Source organism: Calidris pugnax, unplaced genomic scaffold, assembly GCF_001431845.1.
Source record: "Calidris pugnax isolate Ruff unplaced genomic scaffold, ASM143184v1 scaffold13, whole genome shotgun sequence".
Taxonomy (NCBI): Eukaryota; Metazoa; Chordata; class Aves; order Charadriiformes; family Scolopacidae; genus Calidris; species Calidris pugnax.
In genome coordinates this window covers 8,044,003-8,063,513 of record NW_015090810.1, presented here as the reverse complement: position 1 = coordinate 8,063,513, position 19,511 = coordinate 8,044,003, and the positions used below count along the sequence as shown (strand labels likewise).

Sequence of the window (19,511 nt, the reverse complement as noted above, 5' to 3'; positions counted from 1 at the left end):
GGTCTGTCTCCTATGTAAGGGACCCCACAATGGAGCAGGGCAAGAGTGTGAGGAGTCCTCTGGAGGAGAAAGGATCAGAGATGTGATCAACTGACCATGACCCCCACTCTCCCTCCCTCAGTGCCACTGAAAGGGAGGAGACAGAGAAAATCTGAAGCTGAACCCAGGAAGAAGGGAGGGGTGGGGGGAAGGTATTTTAAGATTTGGGTTTATTTCTCATTACTCTGATTTGACTGATAGTAAATTAAACTAATTTCCCCAAGTCGAGTTGGGTTTTGCCCATGACGGTAACTGCTGAGAGATCTCCCTGTCCTTATCTTGACCCACGAGCCTTTTGTTATATTTCCTCTCCCCTGTCCAGCTGAGGAGGGGAGTGATAGAGAGGCTTTGGTGTGCACCTGCTGTCCAGCCAGGGTCAACCCACCACACCACAGCATAACTGGGAAGTGAAGAAATAAAGAGATCTAGACCACACTGCTCTTCCAGCAGCTGAGATTATCGATTTAAACTTTGGCATTTTACTTGGATCTCTAAAGAAAAAACACATGCTTTGTGTAACAAATGGAATGTTTTCAAGTTAGGACATTTCTGTTTGCTGCCAAGTTTACTGGAGCGACCACGAATTTTTGGTCTGAAGTTTACCTAGAGTAGTCCTTCAAATTACAAAAGCAATCATTCATCACAAGCATGTCTCTAGACACTGCAACGCATCGCTGAGGGATTTTTCAGAGGATTTCTTACAGTACCATGCCCAATTTCTAAGCTTTTTTTTTAAAAAAACAAACCAAAACAAAACAAAAAAATCACAAAAATGGGATGACCTGCTTCCCTAAAGTTTGAGGCCATCACAGTGATTCAGCAAGGAATATACTGGCTAGGACACCAAAAGGCAAGTTTCTCAGGCTTCTGAGATTATTTAAAAGATAAACACCACACAATTACCCCACAAGTCCACTGTTTATCTTAAAGATAAGCTGTCAAGATAAATAATAAACTTAATTATTAAGGCCTGATATACTTTAAACTTATTAGGCTTAATAAGGGCTAATAAACTTTAACAATAAAGTTAAGATAAATAATAAAGTTCTTAAATTATTCCTGACAATAAAAATAGTGTGCCAAAAATGGCACAAGCACAACAGGTTACAAATTTCATGAGTAACTACATACCTGCTCTCCTTGCCTCTATGCAGGCAACACTCATTTCCTCTTTCAATTCATGATTTTCGTTGGCTATAGCTTCACCCACTGTAACAAATCTTCCAACTGCCAGGTTAACCGCTTGGCCTACTCGCTGAATTGCTTGCAGAGTCTTGTCTGAACGCTTTGGTTTATCCTTATGATTAATAAGAGTAGTTATCTGTGAACAAGAAGAGTTAATTATTAGAACTGCATGCAAGAATATAATTTAACTCCAGTATTAAAGGCAAGTTTTGAACTGAACTCAGTAACGGATTTTTAGCATAGTTGTCTAATAAAATTTAGTGTTGAGTCATGAGGTATCATTTAACTTCTCAGAGAATGAAAAAAATAATTTGGAATATAACGAAGTCTACTCCTCTGCTGTGATCCCAGCTTACCTTGCACCTGAAATGAATTGAGGGATTTCCCCCGCCTCACATTTGCAGTATTAAAATAAGCTGCCCTAGGTCTCTCAACAGGCTTCTACACTACAGACACAGTAAAAGCTGAGGAGTCCAATGGTAGACGTATGAGTATCATTTTGGGTTTGCCAGCATTGGGAATCTTACCAGATTTTTGTGCTGCCAGGTAACTAAACATGCTAATCAATTATGATTTGGGAGCTTTGGCTCCTTTTACTGAAATAGGCCTTTCTGAATTGTTTTATCCACTTGCTTAAGGCAGGCTTTAAGAACAAGTAGTAGCACAGTCTCTACACGAAAAGAATCAAAAAGAATTTTTCATTTATAAATAAACTGAAGTATTCCAGCCATTCCCCCATTAAAATATCCACTGTACTTATAACTTAAACATCCTCAATTACTTGTGTTTTCTAGCATTTAGAACAAGTTTGCCACTTAGATGCAAGCTATCACTAAAACAGTTTGAGGGAACATTCTCATTCTGAACTCCGCATCCTGTATCAGCTTCTCTAAACCTGTACTACATTGCACTATACATTTCGTCTTGGGTTACACCAACCAGAGATCACCTTCTGTTTCAAGCAGGCTGCAGAAGACTGAAGATTTGCCTGCAACACCAAACACAAGGAAACAAAGAAATCCCTCTCCCACCCAAAGAGAAAGGTAATGCAGAAGTAACTTCTTGACCAGGGCAAAAAAAACCCAAACATGAGAAGAGCATGCAATCCTACCACTCAGAATTAGCTAACTACAAACTGCATTACAAACGGTACATGAGCTTAACACTTTTGGTATGACCACCATTTTTAGTGAGATGCAGGATGGAAGTTGAATTTGGTAGTTTTGACCATCCTACATCAGCATAAAAAACATTGCCATTGCCAAAGACAGTCCTGCCTGTCATTGCATCCCTCTCTCATTTTAGCAATCTGATGGGGGTTAAACTTGAGTTGTAGAGAAGGTGGTGTTTGTTAGTTTCGTTTTCCTCATAATCAGTTTGCCCGGTCCAGTTCACTGTACAGCTGTGTGAATACTTTTGGTGGCAAAAGAGAAATGGGATAGACTGGAGAGCAAAGGATGGGCAGAAGTGCTGCTTTCAGCAGGAGCATGGTTTAAAATGGCCAGAGAACTTCACTGTAAACCCCATCCCCAGCGGCTCAAAGATGTCTGCTGAGAGAATCTCAGACCTACATGAACCCCTGAAGTGTTTGAACACCTCAGCTGCATCATCTTAATCACAGACATTTTTGTCCATTCCTCAAACATAAATTAACATTCATTCATATTTTTCTCCTACCAGTCAAGCCTCCAGTAGGACAAGTGCATAGAGGCTGTACCTGTAATGCTCACACCAGATCCAAGCATGGAGCAGGAAGCAGTGTAGTAGAAGTGTACAACTGCTTTGTAATTTGATCAGTGCCCAAGGCTCACCCCTTCAGATATCACTGAGTCACATTTCTGGGGGAAAAAAATAAATAGTGGTGTTTTTTAACACCTTACTGGGGCTGGCTTTGAATGTGACGAGCTGGCTTAGTCAAGTTTGCAGTATTAAGCTGTCCACAACAAAAAATGTCAATATTTCATAGAGCATTTTGCACAAAAAAAAAAGCCAGAAAAAGCTAAGAATTATCCCAATAAACAGTGCTGCCCTACCAAAGAACTGCTATGATAAAGGAAGAATATTTTGGTACAAAACATCACTAGAGAAATGCATCATCTGCCTGCTGCCCTCATATGTATGTCCTACTTCTCCAACTTGTACCTAAGCCCCAAGCTCTAAAGGCAGGCCGCTTTCTATAATTTGTACAACAAATCTGTCCATGTAAGAGTCCCCCAGTTCACCAAACTTCAGCCCCAAAAGCCTGTGAGTCTCCGATGCCCATCCAATGAAAATACCATCTTAGGAGGAACATAGAGTCCCATTAAAGAGTAAACTAAGCAAACATCTGTACACCTTCGGGTTCATCCTAGAGATTACCATCACTTCAGCGGAAATTCAGATTAATATCAAATGGCTATTAAAACCAGCTCAATACACAGCTCTCCTGAATCCTTGCATTGTAGATGCTTCAGGTATACCAAACTATCAAACACCTGACAGCAGCTAATCTAACAATCCCTGCTGGTGAATTCTTGACTGGTCATGGGCAGCAAGCCTACAGAAAGCATTAGATCAAACACTGAAAAAAATCAATTTGATAGAAGGTCACAAATTTGTTTCCTCCACTGATTTTTAAGCAAACAGCAGCCTAACGCTATGCAAACAAAGGGCTAATATTACATTCATACCATTATTGACTTCTCAAAAACATAGAGAGTAACATTGGCCTAAGACAAATAGAATACAAGTTGGATGGACATCCTGGCTGCAAGTTTACCTCCCACGGCATTTTATACCAGTAGAAGTTTAAACACGTCCCCTGTAATCCTGACAAAAATGCATGTGCACCTAACACTGCAGAGTGAAAGGAATCCCATGGTCTCTTACAAATCATCAATGGCATTTTAATCCCATATGTTACTGTAGAGGCATGCAAATGATAAAAAAATCACAAAGAAGTCACAGCTTAAATTGCTTTAATAAAGTCTTACAAAACACTTTCAGAAACATTTTCATTTGAGACATGGGTGAAGTTTACAGTTCTACCACTTCTTTAGCACTCTCTTCAGAGAGTATCAGCAGTTTTGCAGAAAAAGACACTCCCTATACCCCCCACATAAGGTGGTGCAAGAATCAGCAGCTGTTTTGGCATGTTCATCACCAGTGTCATCTAATCTTATGACTTCACCAATGTCATCTCAACCTCATGAAGTTCAGCAAGGCCAAATGCAAGGTCCTGCACCTGGATTGAGACAATCACCAGGTAAGTCATGATAAAGAGGGAAGATATGAAATTTATATCAGCTAACAGAAAAAGCATCTTTAGTGAGTTAGACATACACCAAATGTAAAATGCTTAATAAAGTCAAAGGCATGAGGAAAGTTCTTCAGATACAGACAGGCTTCTCACAACCTGCCACCTGCAGAAAACATTGCTGTGCCGACAAGGAGAATGTAGAACTCTGAGAAATATCTTTCTCTTTCCTTCACGAAGTGTTAAGAATGACAAATATACTCAGATACAGCCTTCACTTAAAGTTATGAAAAAGCAGAGGTAATAGCAGCCGCAGTTTCGGATTCTTTTCAAGACTTAATCAAACTTGTAATGAACAATTAGGGTTAAAAACAGAGCAAACAAGATCTTAACTCAGCGAGGTGAGGAATTTCACTTGTATGCTAAGTGACAAACTGAAGGAAACCGTGATACTAATAAGAGGCACAAAGATTATTTAATCGTTCAGACCATGGTATGAAAAATAAAAATTTCTAAGCAGTACGACCGGAGGGGTGTTGGGGAGACGCATATAATACCATTTGCTTCAGGATACAAATTATGCAATAAGCATTAAAAGGCCAATAAGCTAGGCTTCTAAAATAAAAACTAAGCAGGTTTTGCTGCTGACTTTCAAACAATATTTAAAACAAAGACATAAAATTGGACAAGTTAAATGTAGAAAAGCAAAGACCCACAGGAAACCTAACAGAGAATTTTCTCCCCAGTTAGCTACCACCTTCCTCCAAAAATACCCTAAGAGCCTGTCAAAACTGAATTAGTGAAAACTTGAGCATTTAAGGATATTTCAGATTACAAAGAATTGCTTTTTCCCTGCAGCCCACCAAGTTGCAACCAGACAAAAACTATGACTGCTGTTTCTTTAGAGTTTGGGGTTTTGTTTGTTTGTTTGTTTGTTTTTTAAGAAGTAGGAAATTCCTGTGACTCCAAGAACATTATCTAAGCTCTCCTTTAAGCTTAACACCTCCAAATATTTAATCTGTTCTATTTGGACCGCATATCACCCAGTCACTAACATTTATGGTGTTTGGGCAGGAGTTAACAGCTGAAAAGACTACCTGCAAGTCTCTTTGAACAAGAGAAATATGTTACATGATGTTTACTTGAGGATTGACTGATCAGGTCCTCGAAAGGAAACAGCCCTTTTGATGGTATTCATGCTCTACTTAATGTGGGCTCTTCCATGGAATGCGTATCAGAGATTGGAGACAATCAGTTTAAGGAGTGTGCAGTCTCAAGGAATTGTCAGTTACAATTTTTTGTCACTTCTTGTGACCAGACCCACAAAAAAAGCCTTTTCCCAAAGGCTTTACTGAAACGAACACATATAGCCATAATGTATCAAGTTGTACTTCATATTTAAGGAAAGAAGCTCAGTTGTGGCAGTTTTCGAGCATCTGTTTTCAGAGCTTTTTGAGGGCCTTCAGATACTGACATTTAAGTCGTTATATGCATCATGCACAGGAAGCATCATGGCAGCATGCTTAGCTAAAAATATTCTAATGTCTATTTATTATCAGTGTAATTAAGTCTTGCATGACAGAATTAAGTGATACTTAAGAGATTGGGTTTCAGAATGTATTTATAGACAACTATAAATAAAACCAGAGGAAACATAGCTATTTCACAGCCACTCTTACAAACACAAGTTAAAGTGAGAAGCCATGTTGGAAGATAGCCAGGAGGGGAAAGGTAGGGTAAATACCCGCATTTTACATAGGATGATTTAGACTCTCAAGAGCAGTATTTGTTATTGCCTCACACTAATCAATTTTCCTGCTAGAAAAAAACAGTCAAGACGTTTTCTCTATGCAATGAGAATTAGCTATAGTCCTGTAGCATCCTTGGAGTAACAGCTCCTCTTCCATTTTGTGTATTGTCTGCTTTCTACTTTCCATTAATTTCATAATGGTAGAAAATTTCTTTCTGAAAAAATGTAATACCAGGAATGAAAACCCTTTGCTAAGAAAAATGCAATAGCAATACATTCTAGGGAAGAAGCCACAAAATCCCTATATTAGAAGTGTGCTGTAAAGTAAATTCAGTTGCATTTGTTAAGACATTTAAAAAACTTGGGTCAAAAAAGCCTTTCCTACACTGCTCATACTTTTATTAGTTCATCTTGAGCTTGGGGGCAGGAAGGAACTTCTAATTCTGCATTTTAGGTACAGTCTCTCATTAGGTCTTGTGTAGTACTAAAGGACAAATAGGTCTTCAGACTCATTTAGGCAGAGAGCAGCACATGCTGTTCCAACACCCACATCTGCTGCAGAACACAGGCACACATGTGAGAGAGCACAGAAGCAGCAGCTGGCATTTGACATCCAGTCTGTAAGGGCTACAAGCACAACTGTCACATAGACTTCTCATCACAAAAGACTCAGAGATCCTGAGAAGTGAACAAGGACTACCTGCTTCACTGTCCTAGAAATCCAATGTCTATTAAGATTAGATGCCTGTCCAGGCATTAATGAAAGTCTTACTAAACATTTTCTACTATTTCAAGAACTAAAATATTTTTTATAAGTCTGGCTAACATGCAGATTCTTAGAATTGGAGAGCCTTATCTTTCTATTTAGTTTTCTTTTGAAGGAATATCCCACAAATAAACTTTTAGAAACTCAACTTTGAAAGTTAATGGAAAATCAACCAAAATTAAATGAAAATGCATTAACTACTAATGTGCCAGTTAACGGTAAGAATTCGTATTCTACTTATCCTGGAAGTTATTTGAAAGAGCTGCCTCTGCTTTATGCCCACTTGAACCAGAACAGTTTCTCTACACGTTACTATTCAAAACGGGAAGCCAACCCCCTCTTGCAGAACTTGCAGATCCCAATGCATCATTCAGGACCTTGATCTGTAAAAGAACAGCTTCCGAGAAGTGTTATGATTCTGGTACCCCTTATTTATGTATTTTCCTCATACTGCCTATGTACTGGTGTCGAGACGGTCAGTACAAATACACTGCATGTCCAAGATGGCTGAGTTCTATTACATTTGAGACTGTTTAGTTGTGTCTTTACCTGAAAGCTTTTTAAAAGCATCTTCTCATTGTTTTTGTACACATCTTTCACAAAAGCCTTCAGGGAAGCAAATGAAATAAACTACTTTAACAACCTGTTCGCTGGTTCACTTATCTGCCAGCAAATGCTAACATGCTTAGAGGAGCCTCAGGCAATCTTTCACATATAGCATCTAACAAGCTGATAAGCCACCTCTGAAAAGGAAGAAGGTACAATTCAGGACCTGCAGGGACAAGTAGAAGCTGACAAGCAACACAAGAATAGCCCTACCAGATCAGATCATTGGTATACCTAACCTCATATCTTATCTCCTACAGTATGCAAACATGGTTGCCTAGAAAAGAGCATAAGAATAAAACAAGCAAATGAGACACTAGTTATATTGCAGTTATAACCAGATTTTTTGGTTAACTGTAAATCGTACATTTCATTTTAAAACACCACAACATTTGATTGTGCACCTCTCACAAGCACAATAGCTTCAACGGGTAGAAAATATTATTTGGAAGGCGTGAAAACAGTCCTCTTCACCTCCTTCAGATCTAGGCTTCAAAAACTACTTCAGACCTCTTTGTAAAGTTTGCCAGGGAAGACAAGAGTACACAACTTCAAATTCGAATACACACCTCAGATTAACAGTACCATTGCTATGTACTTGTTACACATTCTTGGAATTGTTAAGAGATCAAAAGAAAGGATTCAACTCACAGCAGACTTTACTATAGTAGTGAATACCATTTCTTTGTGCTGAAAGCATTCCTAGAAAACCAAGGGCCCTTTAAAAGTCAAGATCCAAACCAAACACCATCGAGAAAATGATTATCCAAAATGTGATACAGATGAACTTGTTCAATTGAGATGTAGTACTTTGATAACACCAATTTATTTCCTCCAGTGTGGGTAATGAAAACTCTGGAAACTTCAGAATTTTTTTTTCAGTAAGATGAAATTATTTCCAGCTTTTTTTTTTGTTGTGAAAAGGAACTCCAGAGAAACAAAACAAAACAAAACAAAAAAAAAGGAATGAACACAGCTGGCCGATTCTTGCAACCAGTGGACTCTTAGACATTATGCAGAGGTTTGAATTGCTTTAATAATGTTACTAAAGTAGCACTATTGTAGAGAAGAAATATGCTTGCTTTTCAATGTTCACTTTTCCATAGACTCCTTAAAATCAGAGACCACCAGTGATCTGCAGATACAAAGCAGAAAAGTACACAAAAACGCACTGGCACTCCTGCCATCCTTCCTTCTTTTTTCCACACAGGAAAGAGAGAGGGAGAAGGATCACTGGAGAATACTCAGTGAGGCTTGACCACTAATCAAAGCTAACTTGTTTACTCTGATTGTTACATACCTAACAAGTCAGAGGATTGCCCTATCTTCCCTCACCACCCCTCTCCAAAAGATGTCTTCAGAATTCCTACAGAAATGAGTGAAGATGATAAAGATCTTCATTTTCAGACAATTCAAATTCTACCATCTTCCTCTTTTTGAAAAGATATATGCAAGTTTACAGATCGAAGTTCATACCTTTGAGTAACTTGACACAAGTTGGCAAAAACAGTTTTTCAAATGTAAAGTCCAATTTAACCTCTTTTGATTATATGATACATGCATCAACAAGTATACTGAACATCAGAAAATATGCATTTACCTATCATAAAATGCATCCAATAATAAAATGGCCATTACTGCACTTTTCATTGTGAATTGGCTTACTAACTTAAAATACTGTCTTGAAGTTTGCTGAGATGCACAATTACCTTACTAGAAAAAGTGAACATAAGCTAATAGACCCAATAATTGGTTTTAGGGGTGTACAAGCCACTACATTTTCCTCCCCTCCTGTTGCCCTCCAATTCAGAATCTTCTTACCCAAGTGGGCAGACTTCATAAACAAAGTTATTACTCTTTTTCATTCTGAATCTAGAAATCCTGGGCATGAGCAAGCCTAAGTAAACAAAACCAACTCAGGGGGAAGTTCATTGTTAAAAGTGTACTTTCAGATGTGGTCAAAACAAATGCAGACATGTTTTCAGCACCAAAGAGATGCAAGTCTCAGAAATAACTCAATTTACCAGCATGCTCAGATAACCCCAAAACCGGAGACCGACTGGCAAATAATTATTGTGGCTTTCCTCCCTAACTTGCCTTTTTAACGTACCTAACCTACTGCTTGTGCAAACAATGCCTGAGCCAGCTCTGAGCTGCTTATTGAATAAAAAGCCACTGTTGTGGAACTAAAAATTCAGCCATTGTTATAAAGGATGTAACAGGGACCACACTTTCTTCTATTCAAATTGAGACTGGCTCTGATGGGCAAAAAAAAAAAAAAAAAAAAAAAAATTGTTTGGGCCAGACTACAGATAACCAGGTTTTCAATCTGAATTAGTTTCCACCCAGTTCGCTAGTTCTCAATTAACTTTAGAGAAGTGTCAGAAGCTATCATTTTCAAAATGACAGAACTGCTTGGAGAAAACAATTCCAACTAGTTAAAATAGGGAAAAAAAAAAAAAAAAAAAAAAAAAGTTGCTTGTTAGTCCCATTAATGGGCAACTTCACTGGCACGAATACCAACCATTCAATCCATCTTGCACTGTGTGTTGCAGACAGGAGGGTTCCTCCGGCCTTTTTTAGAGAAGGCTTCCTCAGCAGCATTTTGACATACCACTTCAATTCAGAGCAACACCTGGCATTTCATCTTGAAAGCACATAATTGCCCCAGGGATTAACAGAGAAGTACAGTGTGCTCTGGAAAAGGCTATGCAAATCCAACTCCTATCCACCTAGAGGAGCGTAAAACAAACAAACAAAAACCCGAAACTTCACATAATCCAGGAATCTTAAGGCAAAGAGCCTGTATATTCTTCTGATTGCTTCCTTGAAAAGCTCAACAGCAACAAAAACTCATTCAGCTGGAAAATTCAAGACTATTTAAAGGTAGCATGGAGATACAATACAGAATATTTGAAAATTAAAAGGGAAAAATTCCATACATTGGTCTAACTCCTACATGTTAAGCACCTGCAACTTTGGACAATATTACCCTTCTAAAAAATTTTGACACCTGTGAATAATAAAAACCCACACCCCAACACCCCCAAACCAAATGTTTACAACTTTAAGTTACAACAGTACAACTGTACTGTTATTTGAAAGTATATGATTTGTGTGGTTATAAGTGATTATATTCATTCTGCATAACACAAAAAGTCAATGTTTCTCTAAGACAAAAAGCAACTGCATAATATTTGTCCATATACATCTGAAAGAACCTTAGAATTTGTTCATATATTATTTTTGTAACTTGTGTTTAGGAGTTATCTTACCATTTGAGAATTCCTTTTATGTATAAAACCAAGAAATCATCCCATTCAGTATCTAGAATAAACAGTTGCAAGTTGGCACTAGAGTCTGTATCACTACTTATTCAAACCCACTAGTTTTAAACAAGGCTATTAATGGAATGCAATACAACTCAGTGAGTAAAAACTGTCATTTATGGGTCTTTCTAGCAAGGGTTATGCTTTGTCAATGAATTAATAAACATAAAATAAACCCATGCAGAAAGCCATAGGCTCATAGTACCATACAGGAGTTTTACCAAACTATCATCATATTTGCAATCATTAATTCTTAACTCATCCTTTGAGGATTTCCCTACCTAATCTGTCTAAAACCATCTGTTAACAATGCTGAGTAGCAAGAAAGCTGCTCTAATTCTTTTTGTGCAGGATCACTGTGAGGCAGTTTTGATTTAATACTCATTCTGCTGGAGAACTACAAAAATTTGTTTAATCTATAGAAAAGCCATTAATCAGATCTCATAAATTTGAAAGATAAGATTCCATTGAAAAAGAGCAATTGATTTTCAGCTATGTCAGTAAGAGGCATCTTACTTCAGCTACTTGAAATGTTACTCTGACTCATTTATCACATCAAAGACTAATGTACTGAACATTATAAAGCAGGAGCCAAGCTTAACTCAAAGCCAATTTCACCATCCAAGAGTTCACAGAAAAAAAAAAAAAAAATCACCCTGAAATCACAGCTCTTTCATGGTAGTGCTATCACACATGTCATAAAATGTTCAAGTGCAATCTTTTTTTGTAAAGCAGAATATCATTAGTGATGTTAACATTGTTAATTTTTAATATAACAAAAAAATGTCACTTACCTATTTACAATATTCTAAGGTACTCCCCGTGCTCCCCAGCATACCTTAAAAATCACAACTGTAAATGATTAGCTATTTCCCTTTCACTGTTTCATAACAACCTAGCTTCAATGACTAAATAGCTGTCAATTAAAAACTAGCCTCAGTAAAGGGAAACCTGCAACCACATCAGCACAGAGATACAACTGATACTGTGACTGAAGTAATCACATTATCTACAGCCAGATGACAATCTCCTAAAATTAACTTTCCCACATAAATCAAAGAGAAAGAATCAAGCTCCTTCAGGCGCACAGAGAGCCTAGTGTAAGGCAGGTAACAGTTGAGCTGCTGCAAGCTTCATTTTTCAGAAAAAGAATTTGTATTGAGTAGAAGATTTGTAATACAAAACACAAGCTCACAACTTAACCTACAATACCTGTGTGGAACCAAAAGAAGAAGAGTCAGTGAGTTAGTGACTAATTGAAACTAATGAGATGCAATTCTGTACACAGGCAGCATACCATATGCTTCCAGACTCAACAGCAGAGTTAATGCGTATGACTGCATCCACAGCACAGCTTCTCTGCGGTACAGGATGTAAACTAGAAAGAGTTTAGCAGGAGGTTTGCTTTACTCGGTACAAGTTACAACGCAAGCCTCTACGCTGTAATTCATAATTTTATTACTCAACAGTAGTGCCAAGTCTCAAGTCTAAAGTGAGTACCAAATTAATTCACAAAGAAGAAAATGCTAGAAAAGGGAAGAAACAGCTTCTCAAAAATTGCAAGTTACCAGAATTTCTAAAGTACTAAATGACAAAGACTAATACCCAAGAAGCATTTTAAAAGGGGTGCACTCAGATTTATTTTTTTTCCCCCCTCAGACGCACTGAAGAAAGAAATGAGTTTAAGATAAACATGGATTACCCTACTTTTTCCAAAAAGAAACTTTCCCATCCTCCAAATACAGCCATAAAGGGCAAAGCACGTACCCTGGCACCATACTGGATCAAGAACAGCCTTTAGCACCCTGGAGGTGGGAAGGGAAAAACCTAGAGGTACCAAAAAATGCCTAGTGAAACAAGGCAGCCAAGGGACTTGCTGGAACAAATCTCTCACTGCATCTGCTGCATGGAAATGCAAATAAGTTGAAATGGATGAGAGCTTGGACTGAATGCTGAAGTTCAGGAGGGGAATAAGAGAGTGGATGAGACACTTCAATTTACTAACTAAGGGAGAAAGAGAGAACGCATTTGATTTGCAAAAAGTTCAAAAGTAAGTATGTAACAAACCTGTACTGGAATACAATACTACGGCTACAGACATTCAAACATCAGCTTATATACAAGATTGATGCGTGATGTGGATAAAAAAACCACAGGGATAACATTTGGGGTTTTTGTAGACTTCCAAGAAGAAAAAGCTAGGGATATCAAGTTAGAAATCTAATAGTGCTATTAATAGAGGAGTCTCTGCTTTAAAGCTGTTAGAAAAAAAACCAAACCAAAACACAAAAACATTAGGACAAGTCCATGGCTGAATAATTCCCCAAAACACTAGTTTTGGGGCTATTAAGTTTAGAAGAAATGAATGTTCATTGAAAGACATCACATGTTTGTATGTCACTTATCACATATAAACCTCTTACATAGGTTTGGCCAGTGTTGGCGATACACATGCATACATGCTCAAAAAATTAAGTCTTACGAAGCTCCTTTACTACATCCAGTGGAAATACCCTTCAGTAAGGAGCCACAGTAATGTCCACACCTACAAGTATATTGAAGAACTGAATGAGAGTTGCTGTTTGGAGCTCTGCTGCTGCTAGATATAACATGAGCAACCTACTGGCTTCTAAGCCAACAAAACGAAAAAACAGCTTCCCCAAAGACACCGTTAGCCTACAGATGAAATTCAAAGACCGGTGTCACAGAACAGTAGCATATTGATCTCCATGGCTACAGTTTTACACTTCTCTCTCTTTGACAGAATGTGCCTGTTCAGTTCCACGGAGAATAACATCAGTTCCACTAAACATACAGTAACTTACCAGTGATTACAGTCCATTTCTTCAGCAGTTACAACTCTCATATACTCAGCGACTTCCTTGACACAGCTTTGTCCCATCTCTTTGACAGAAAATAAGAACAGAGCAAAGCAGCTATATATATTTCTGCTCGACTACAAAAGAAAGTGAAGCTATCCCTACTCCAGAGTGTATCTATGGGATGTACTCAGATAATCTGTGTGGAATGAACGTGACTGCAGAAAAGGCTATGGAAAACATTAGACAAAATGGACCAGAAAAGCTTGCCAACATTAGATGTTATTCACTAGGATTTCAAGGGACTCAAAGATGCAACAGATTATATCAACTAGATTGACAACTGAGGTATGGAGGTTGCCTGACATTTACACGTGGCAAATCAATACAAAAACTTAGGAAGAACAGAAGTAATGGATACAGAAATAAATACAGCATACTTGCAAAGACTCAACATGGTGTTTGTTAAAGGAATTCCTGCCTCACAAAACAACCACAATTCTCTGTAAAGATGACTGGTTACATTGATAAGGAGGCACTCTGCTGAAAGAAACCTAGGAAACAAAGTCCATACCAAAGATTTCAAAGGACACCAAGCAAGTATCTGAAAAAAATAAAAGAAGGCCCTTTGTATGAATAATTAACTAATTAAGAGACAGAGAGATGAGAAGGAAGATGAAGGAAAGTAGGAAGTAAATGATTTCTTATTTTAATAGAAGGACATGACCAATGGAGTTTCACAGAAACCTGAGCTGGGTCATGGATTATTCTACATAATCATAAAGAAAGAGGAGATAAGCAAGTAATAAAATGATGAAAATTTGCTGGTGATCCTAAGTTATTCAGGACAGTAAAGATAAGATCTGACTATAGAACCGCAGAAACAGGTTGCAACACTGACCAGGCAACAAAGCGTCAGACAAAAAAAATTACTGCAGATTAAAGTGATACAGATGGGCAAGCACCTTTCTAGCTTCCTATATGAAATCTAGGTCCTAGATGACCATTACTCCTCAGCAGCAAGATCTTTTCATTACAATATGTACCTCCATGAAGAAAACCAGACTTCTTTATGACAAAAGGGACTTCCAGGGTTATGCAGTCCAGCCCCCTGCTCAAACCAGGTCCAGTTGGAGCGTGTTACTCAGGGCCTCATCTAATCAGTTCTGAACATCTCCAAAACTGCACAATCTGTAGGTGCTCTGCACACCTCATCCAGTGTTTGACTACCCTTACATAGGAAAAGGCCTTTTCTTATATCTCAACAGACCTTCCCATGCTCCAGCTTCTGTCCATTGCTTCCTGTCCTATCACTATACACATCTGGATCAGCCTATCTCTGTCTTCTCCACACCTGCCCATTAAGTGGGTAGCTGTAGACCACAGTAAACTCTGCCGTTGGCGAGATGAAAAATTACTGCAGATTAAAGTGATACAGATCCTAGCTTCCTGTATGGAAGCTAGGTCCTAGTTGACCATTATGCCCCTCTTCTCAAGATGGGACAAATCCACTTCCTTCAGCCTCCCCCTTTATGTCACATGCTTTACCATGTCGACATTTTCCCTCGTACCAAGGAGCCCCCAGCTGGACATGGTACTCCAGATGCTGTCTCACAAGCACCAACCAGAAGGAAAGACCTGTTTCTGCAGCCTGCTGGTTACGCTTCTGCTAACAATCCAGCATGCAGCTGGCCAGCATTGCTGATTCCTGTTCAACTCTCTGTTCATTGGGACCATTGTGTCTTTCCCTGCAAAGGTTCTCTGAAGGCACTGATCCCAGCCTGTACTGTTGTCTGGTGTTACCCTGGCGTAAATGCAGAACTTGGTATTACTGCCTTTGTTGGACCTCACGCATTTCCTGACAGATGATGCTTCCAGCCTGTCCCTCTGTCTAGCAGCTCTGTCCTCCAGCGTATCAGACACTCCCCAACTTGCTCTAGGGAAGTTCACATGTCTGTTGAACATGCTGACCCATCATCCCAACTTTCAGATCATTAATAAAGATGTTAAATAATATTGGTCCCTATATCAGTACCTGAGGGACACTGCTGGTAATTGACCAAAAAAAACAACCAAACAAACCCAAACAGAGGAAAGGTCACTGATTATACACAGAGCTCTAGCTTGATCTAGTATGGCTATTCTAAAGTCATACTTTCAGTCTGAAAACTACATCAGTGTGTTGTTCTCATAAATGGGAAAACATTGGCTGTTGGTTCCTCTTTGGATTTTAACTCCAAAGACTTCTGGAAAAAACAGAATACTAGCAGAACATTACATAATGTTACATAACTATAGAACCTTTACTGAAGTAGAAATTATTTTAGCTAGCTTCAGAGAACATAAGGAAACAATATCATAGTAAAGAAGAGGTTTGTTTTATCTACCTCAAGGCATGTACCACTGTTAAACTTACTCAGAATCTAAGACTGGCAATAACAAAATTCAGAAACATTGGTATCATGGGCTTTTTGTAGTTATTTAAGCTTTTATTTTGACTATATAGGTCAAGCCCATTTCAAAACCTCTGACAGGATCTCCTGTAACAAGAAAGTTGGAAAAACACGTTCAGTAACCTGTGGGCACAAAATCATTCTCTGAAGTGCTTAGGAAAAAATGGGGTTTCTGAAGGTTGCACTGTGAGCTGTAATCCCACAAGTCTGCACTCAGGATGTTGGAGGATAGGTCACCTTCAACTATGAAAACTGACTTTGTTCTTTCAGGAACATACGCAGACAGAGCTCAAAGTTCCCTCTTGGTGAACTTTTCTCAAGTGCCTAACAATGAAGGTTGACAAAAAACTATTCTGCAATTTCTCAGAGTGCTTCTTTACTACAGATCCAGGCAGACAGACTCCTACAGCTGTGAAGATACCCAACTGCTGCTGGACTAGCAAACAGGTACATAATGGCAGCTGAGGAAGTCGCTGGTGGAGCCACATCCTGGAAAGTGCTTTTTTCCCCGTCTTTGCCTTTCCTCAGCTGTTTAAATGACTTGTTATTAAATGAGTCAGCACTGGCCACTTTAAACACCCTTCCTGACTTATGTTGCCAAAAACTTTCCATAAAAAAATAAAACCCAACATAATTAGACTGGAAATGGGTAGCAGGAGTGAAGGAGATGTCTAGATTTTAAAGAATGCTGTACTATTTACGTGTGGAATACCGAACTAAAAACACCTATCAAAAAAAATAAAATTGTATTTATTCTGAAGAAAATTGTGGGGTTTGACACCAAAAGCCGTATTATCTGAACTGCATGCCACATACTTTGCAGAATGGCTTTATTCACAGTACAGATAACATAGACAGTGAAAAACAAGTGTTAGCAAATATGCTTAATACTGAGGCTAGAATCTGCTGTCTTGTCATTTGTGGCACTACTAGAAAAAGGCCACATCAGGGTCCGAATAGATCTAGAGAAAATTAAGACCTAGTTCAACTCTACAAACAGTAAGTTTTAAAAACAAATTAATTAATAAACATATCTCATAATGACTCTAAGGGTAATTTCTCCTGCTGGAAAAATGGGAATCTTATACCACCGCTGGCAGCAAATACATTCTGATACTATATAGTTTATAAGAAAAATTAAGCTGCAAAATGAAATTAAGAAAACCAAACAAAAACAACTCTAACGTTTGCTGAGTAAGAGCAAGTGGCCAAACACACATTTATAGTGTTACGCATCAGTTAAGATGCTGTACTACACAGTACATGAATCTAAATAAGAACCAACACAGAGGGTTTTTCGTTTGATTGGTTGGGTTTCTTCTTGCTTAAAGAAAATAGATTTAGCTCCACGAGACAGACTGAAAGTGAGTTTGTCAGACAGGGCACCTTTTGTTTCCTCTTTGCTTAAAATAAGTAGTGAAAAGCAGTAGCAACAGTGACTACTTTTTTCAGTAGTATGCAAGTATCACATGGCGCTTCTCAGCTTTTAACAAAAGGGTAAACTGTGAAGTTAACTTTACAGCAAGAACAAACCCCTTTGCAAACTTACTTCGTACAAGCAGAAAAACAAAGCCAAAAGCATTACTGCTGATACATAGCTTACACAGAATATAACAAACAAATTCTGATTAAGCACTCTATAAACACCCTTTCTGCATAAATACCTAAACAAAGCAAGCCAGTGAGACCTCTACTGAATAATCCAGATGAAACAGTACAGACTGAACTGATAAACCAGTACAGTAAGTGGGGCATTTTATCAGGCAAGTGTAGGGAGCCAGGGCTGATACCATCAGCAACTTCAGCCTGAATGTGAACAGAGCTCAGAGCTCACTCTTCAAGGGAACAAGCTCATCTGAAATCTGGACAGCCTTACCAGGAAAACAGTAAGCTCTGAGCGTTCAGAAATGCTCAGACACCTTACACAGCATACAGGGGAAGTGAAAGGTGCTTAGCACTCTGGAAGACAGTGTCACAGGTTCTGTGGTCAATGAAAAATCATACATGATACATTACACGTGCAATGAATCCAGAGAGAAATAAGACCACTGTTCTTAAAGAGTATTTCAGAGGAATAAGAATGTGCACATCTTCCCAGAAATCTCTTAAAAGTAAGAATTTAATGTATGCAATTAAACTCAGCCTTTGCAACTGGAGGGGTTTTCTGTTTGTTCTTAAGCTTCCTAAAAGTGGCCTCCATATTCTACCTCTCCCAGTTGTTTCCGGAGTCGAAAATTAATTGAACTTTAATTTTACTTTGCCTTGGAACAAGTAGTTTAATCCCTTCGACAGGCTTCTTCAAACTGACTGGGAGTTCTTCAAACAGAGAAAGACAAATTACCATGATAAGTATAGAACCACAATTACCCATCACAAACCTTTCCTGCAGCCCAGCTGTACAAACGCAAAACAAGGCTCACAACAGTTTGTTTCCAGATGGGCTACGATGATACAAACTGGACCTCATCGGGACTAGTTACTTTTGTATGGTGGTGAAACATTGTTATACGGATTTTGGACAGATAGGGTTTGACTTGCTAACTTTAATAAATTGTGTCCTAGGTACAAAAATGATACAGTACAAACACTGTGCTGTTTTCATACGTGATTTTTCAAAAAATAAAAGTTTTATTGTGTACATTAAACGACAGTGTTGTAACTAAAGATTAAAAACAAACAAACAACAAACCTCAACATCGAAGCGGCTGGCATATAATTATTTATAAGACCACTTGAATGCCTGATTTTTATTTTTTTTTTTCCTAAGCTCATTTAGCACAGTACGGGACACGTTAAGAGGTCACCGAGACACAGTCGGCGTATTATTTAACTTCTTAAAATTCGGGGACTCCCCTCGGGAGCGAGAAGGGCTCCAACCAATGCAAGGCTCGGCCCGGACCGCCAAAACACAAAGCTTCGCCAACCCCCCTCCTCCCCGCCCCGGGGCCGACCGTTCTGCCCGGCGCCCGGCTGCCAGACAAGGAGAGCTCTCCCATGCGGAAAAACCCTCCGGGGAGGCGGGGGGCACTGGGGCGGCCGGCGCACTTCACGCTTCCCGCCTCCCAGCGCCCATCGCCCCCCCCCCCCGCCGCCCAGGACGACGGCGGCGGCGTCCCGGGGCTCAACCCGCCGCCGGCACCGCAGCGCGGTGGTGCCGCGGGCCTTACGCAACGGCACCGCGACCTTGCGGGGAACTTCGGAGCTTTTCTCGGTGCGGGGGGGGGAAAGGCAGCATCCCACACACACACAGCGCCAGACAGAACCCCGGCTCTGGCAGCGGGATACCGCCCCCGCACCGCGCCGGCTGGCGGGACCCCGGCCCCGGGGTG

The 19,511-nt window shown here is 39.3% G+C and overlaps 1 protein-coding gene across 1 annotated transcript in view; it reads right to left on the bottom strand.

The window, feature by feature from the left end:
* CTNNAL1 (catenin alpha-like 1) overlaps nt 1-19,511 on the bottom strand; it is a 54,386-nt gene that overhangs the window by 34,165 nt on the left and 710 nt on the right. The window contains exons 3-4 of the mRNA XM_014938438.1: nt 19,107-19,389; nt 1,171-1,389 (exon numbers count right to left, since the gene is read on the bottom strand). Of these exons, the coding sequence (XP_014793924.1) occupies nt 1,171-1,389; nt 19,107-19,389 (502 nt within the window). The remainder of the gene's footprint in view (nt 1-1,170; nt 1,390-19,106; nt 19,390-19,511) is intronic.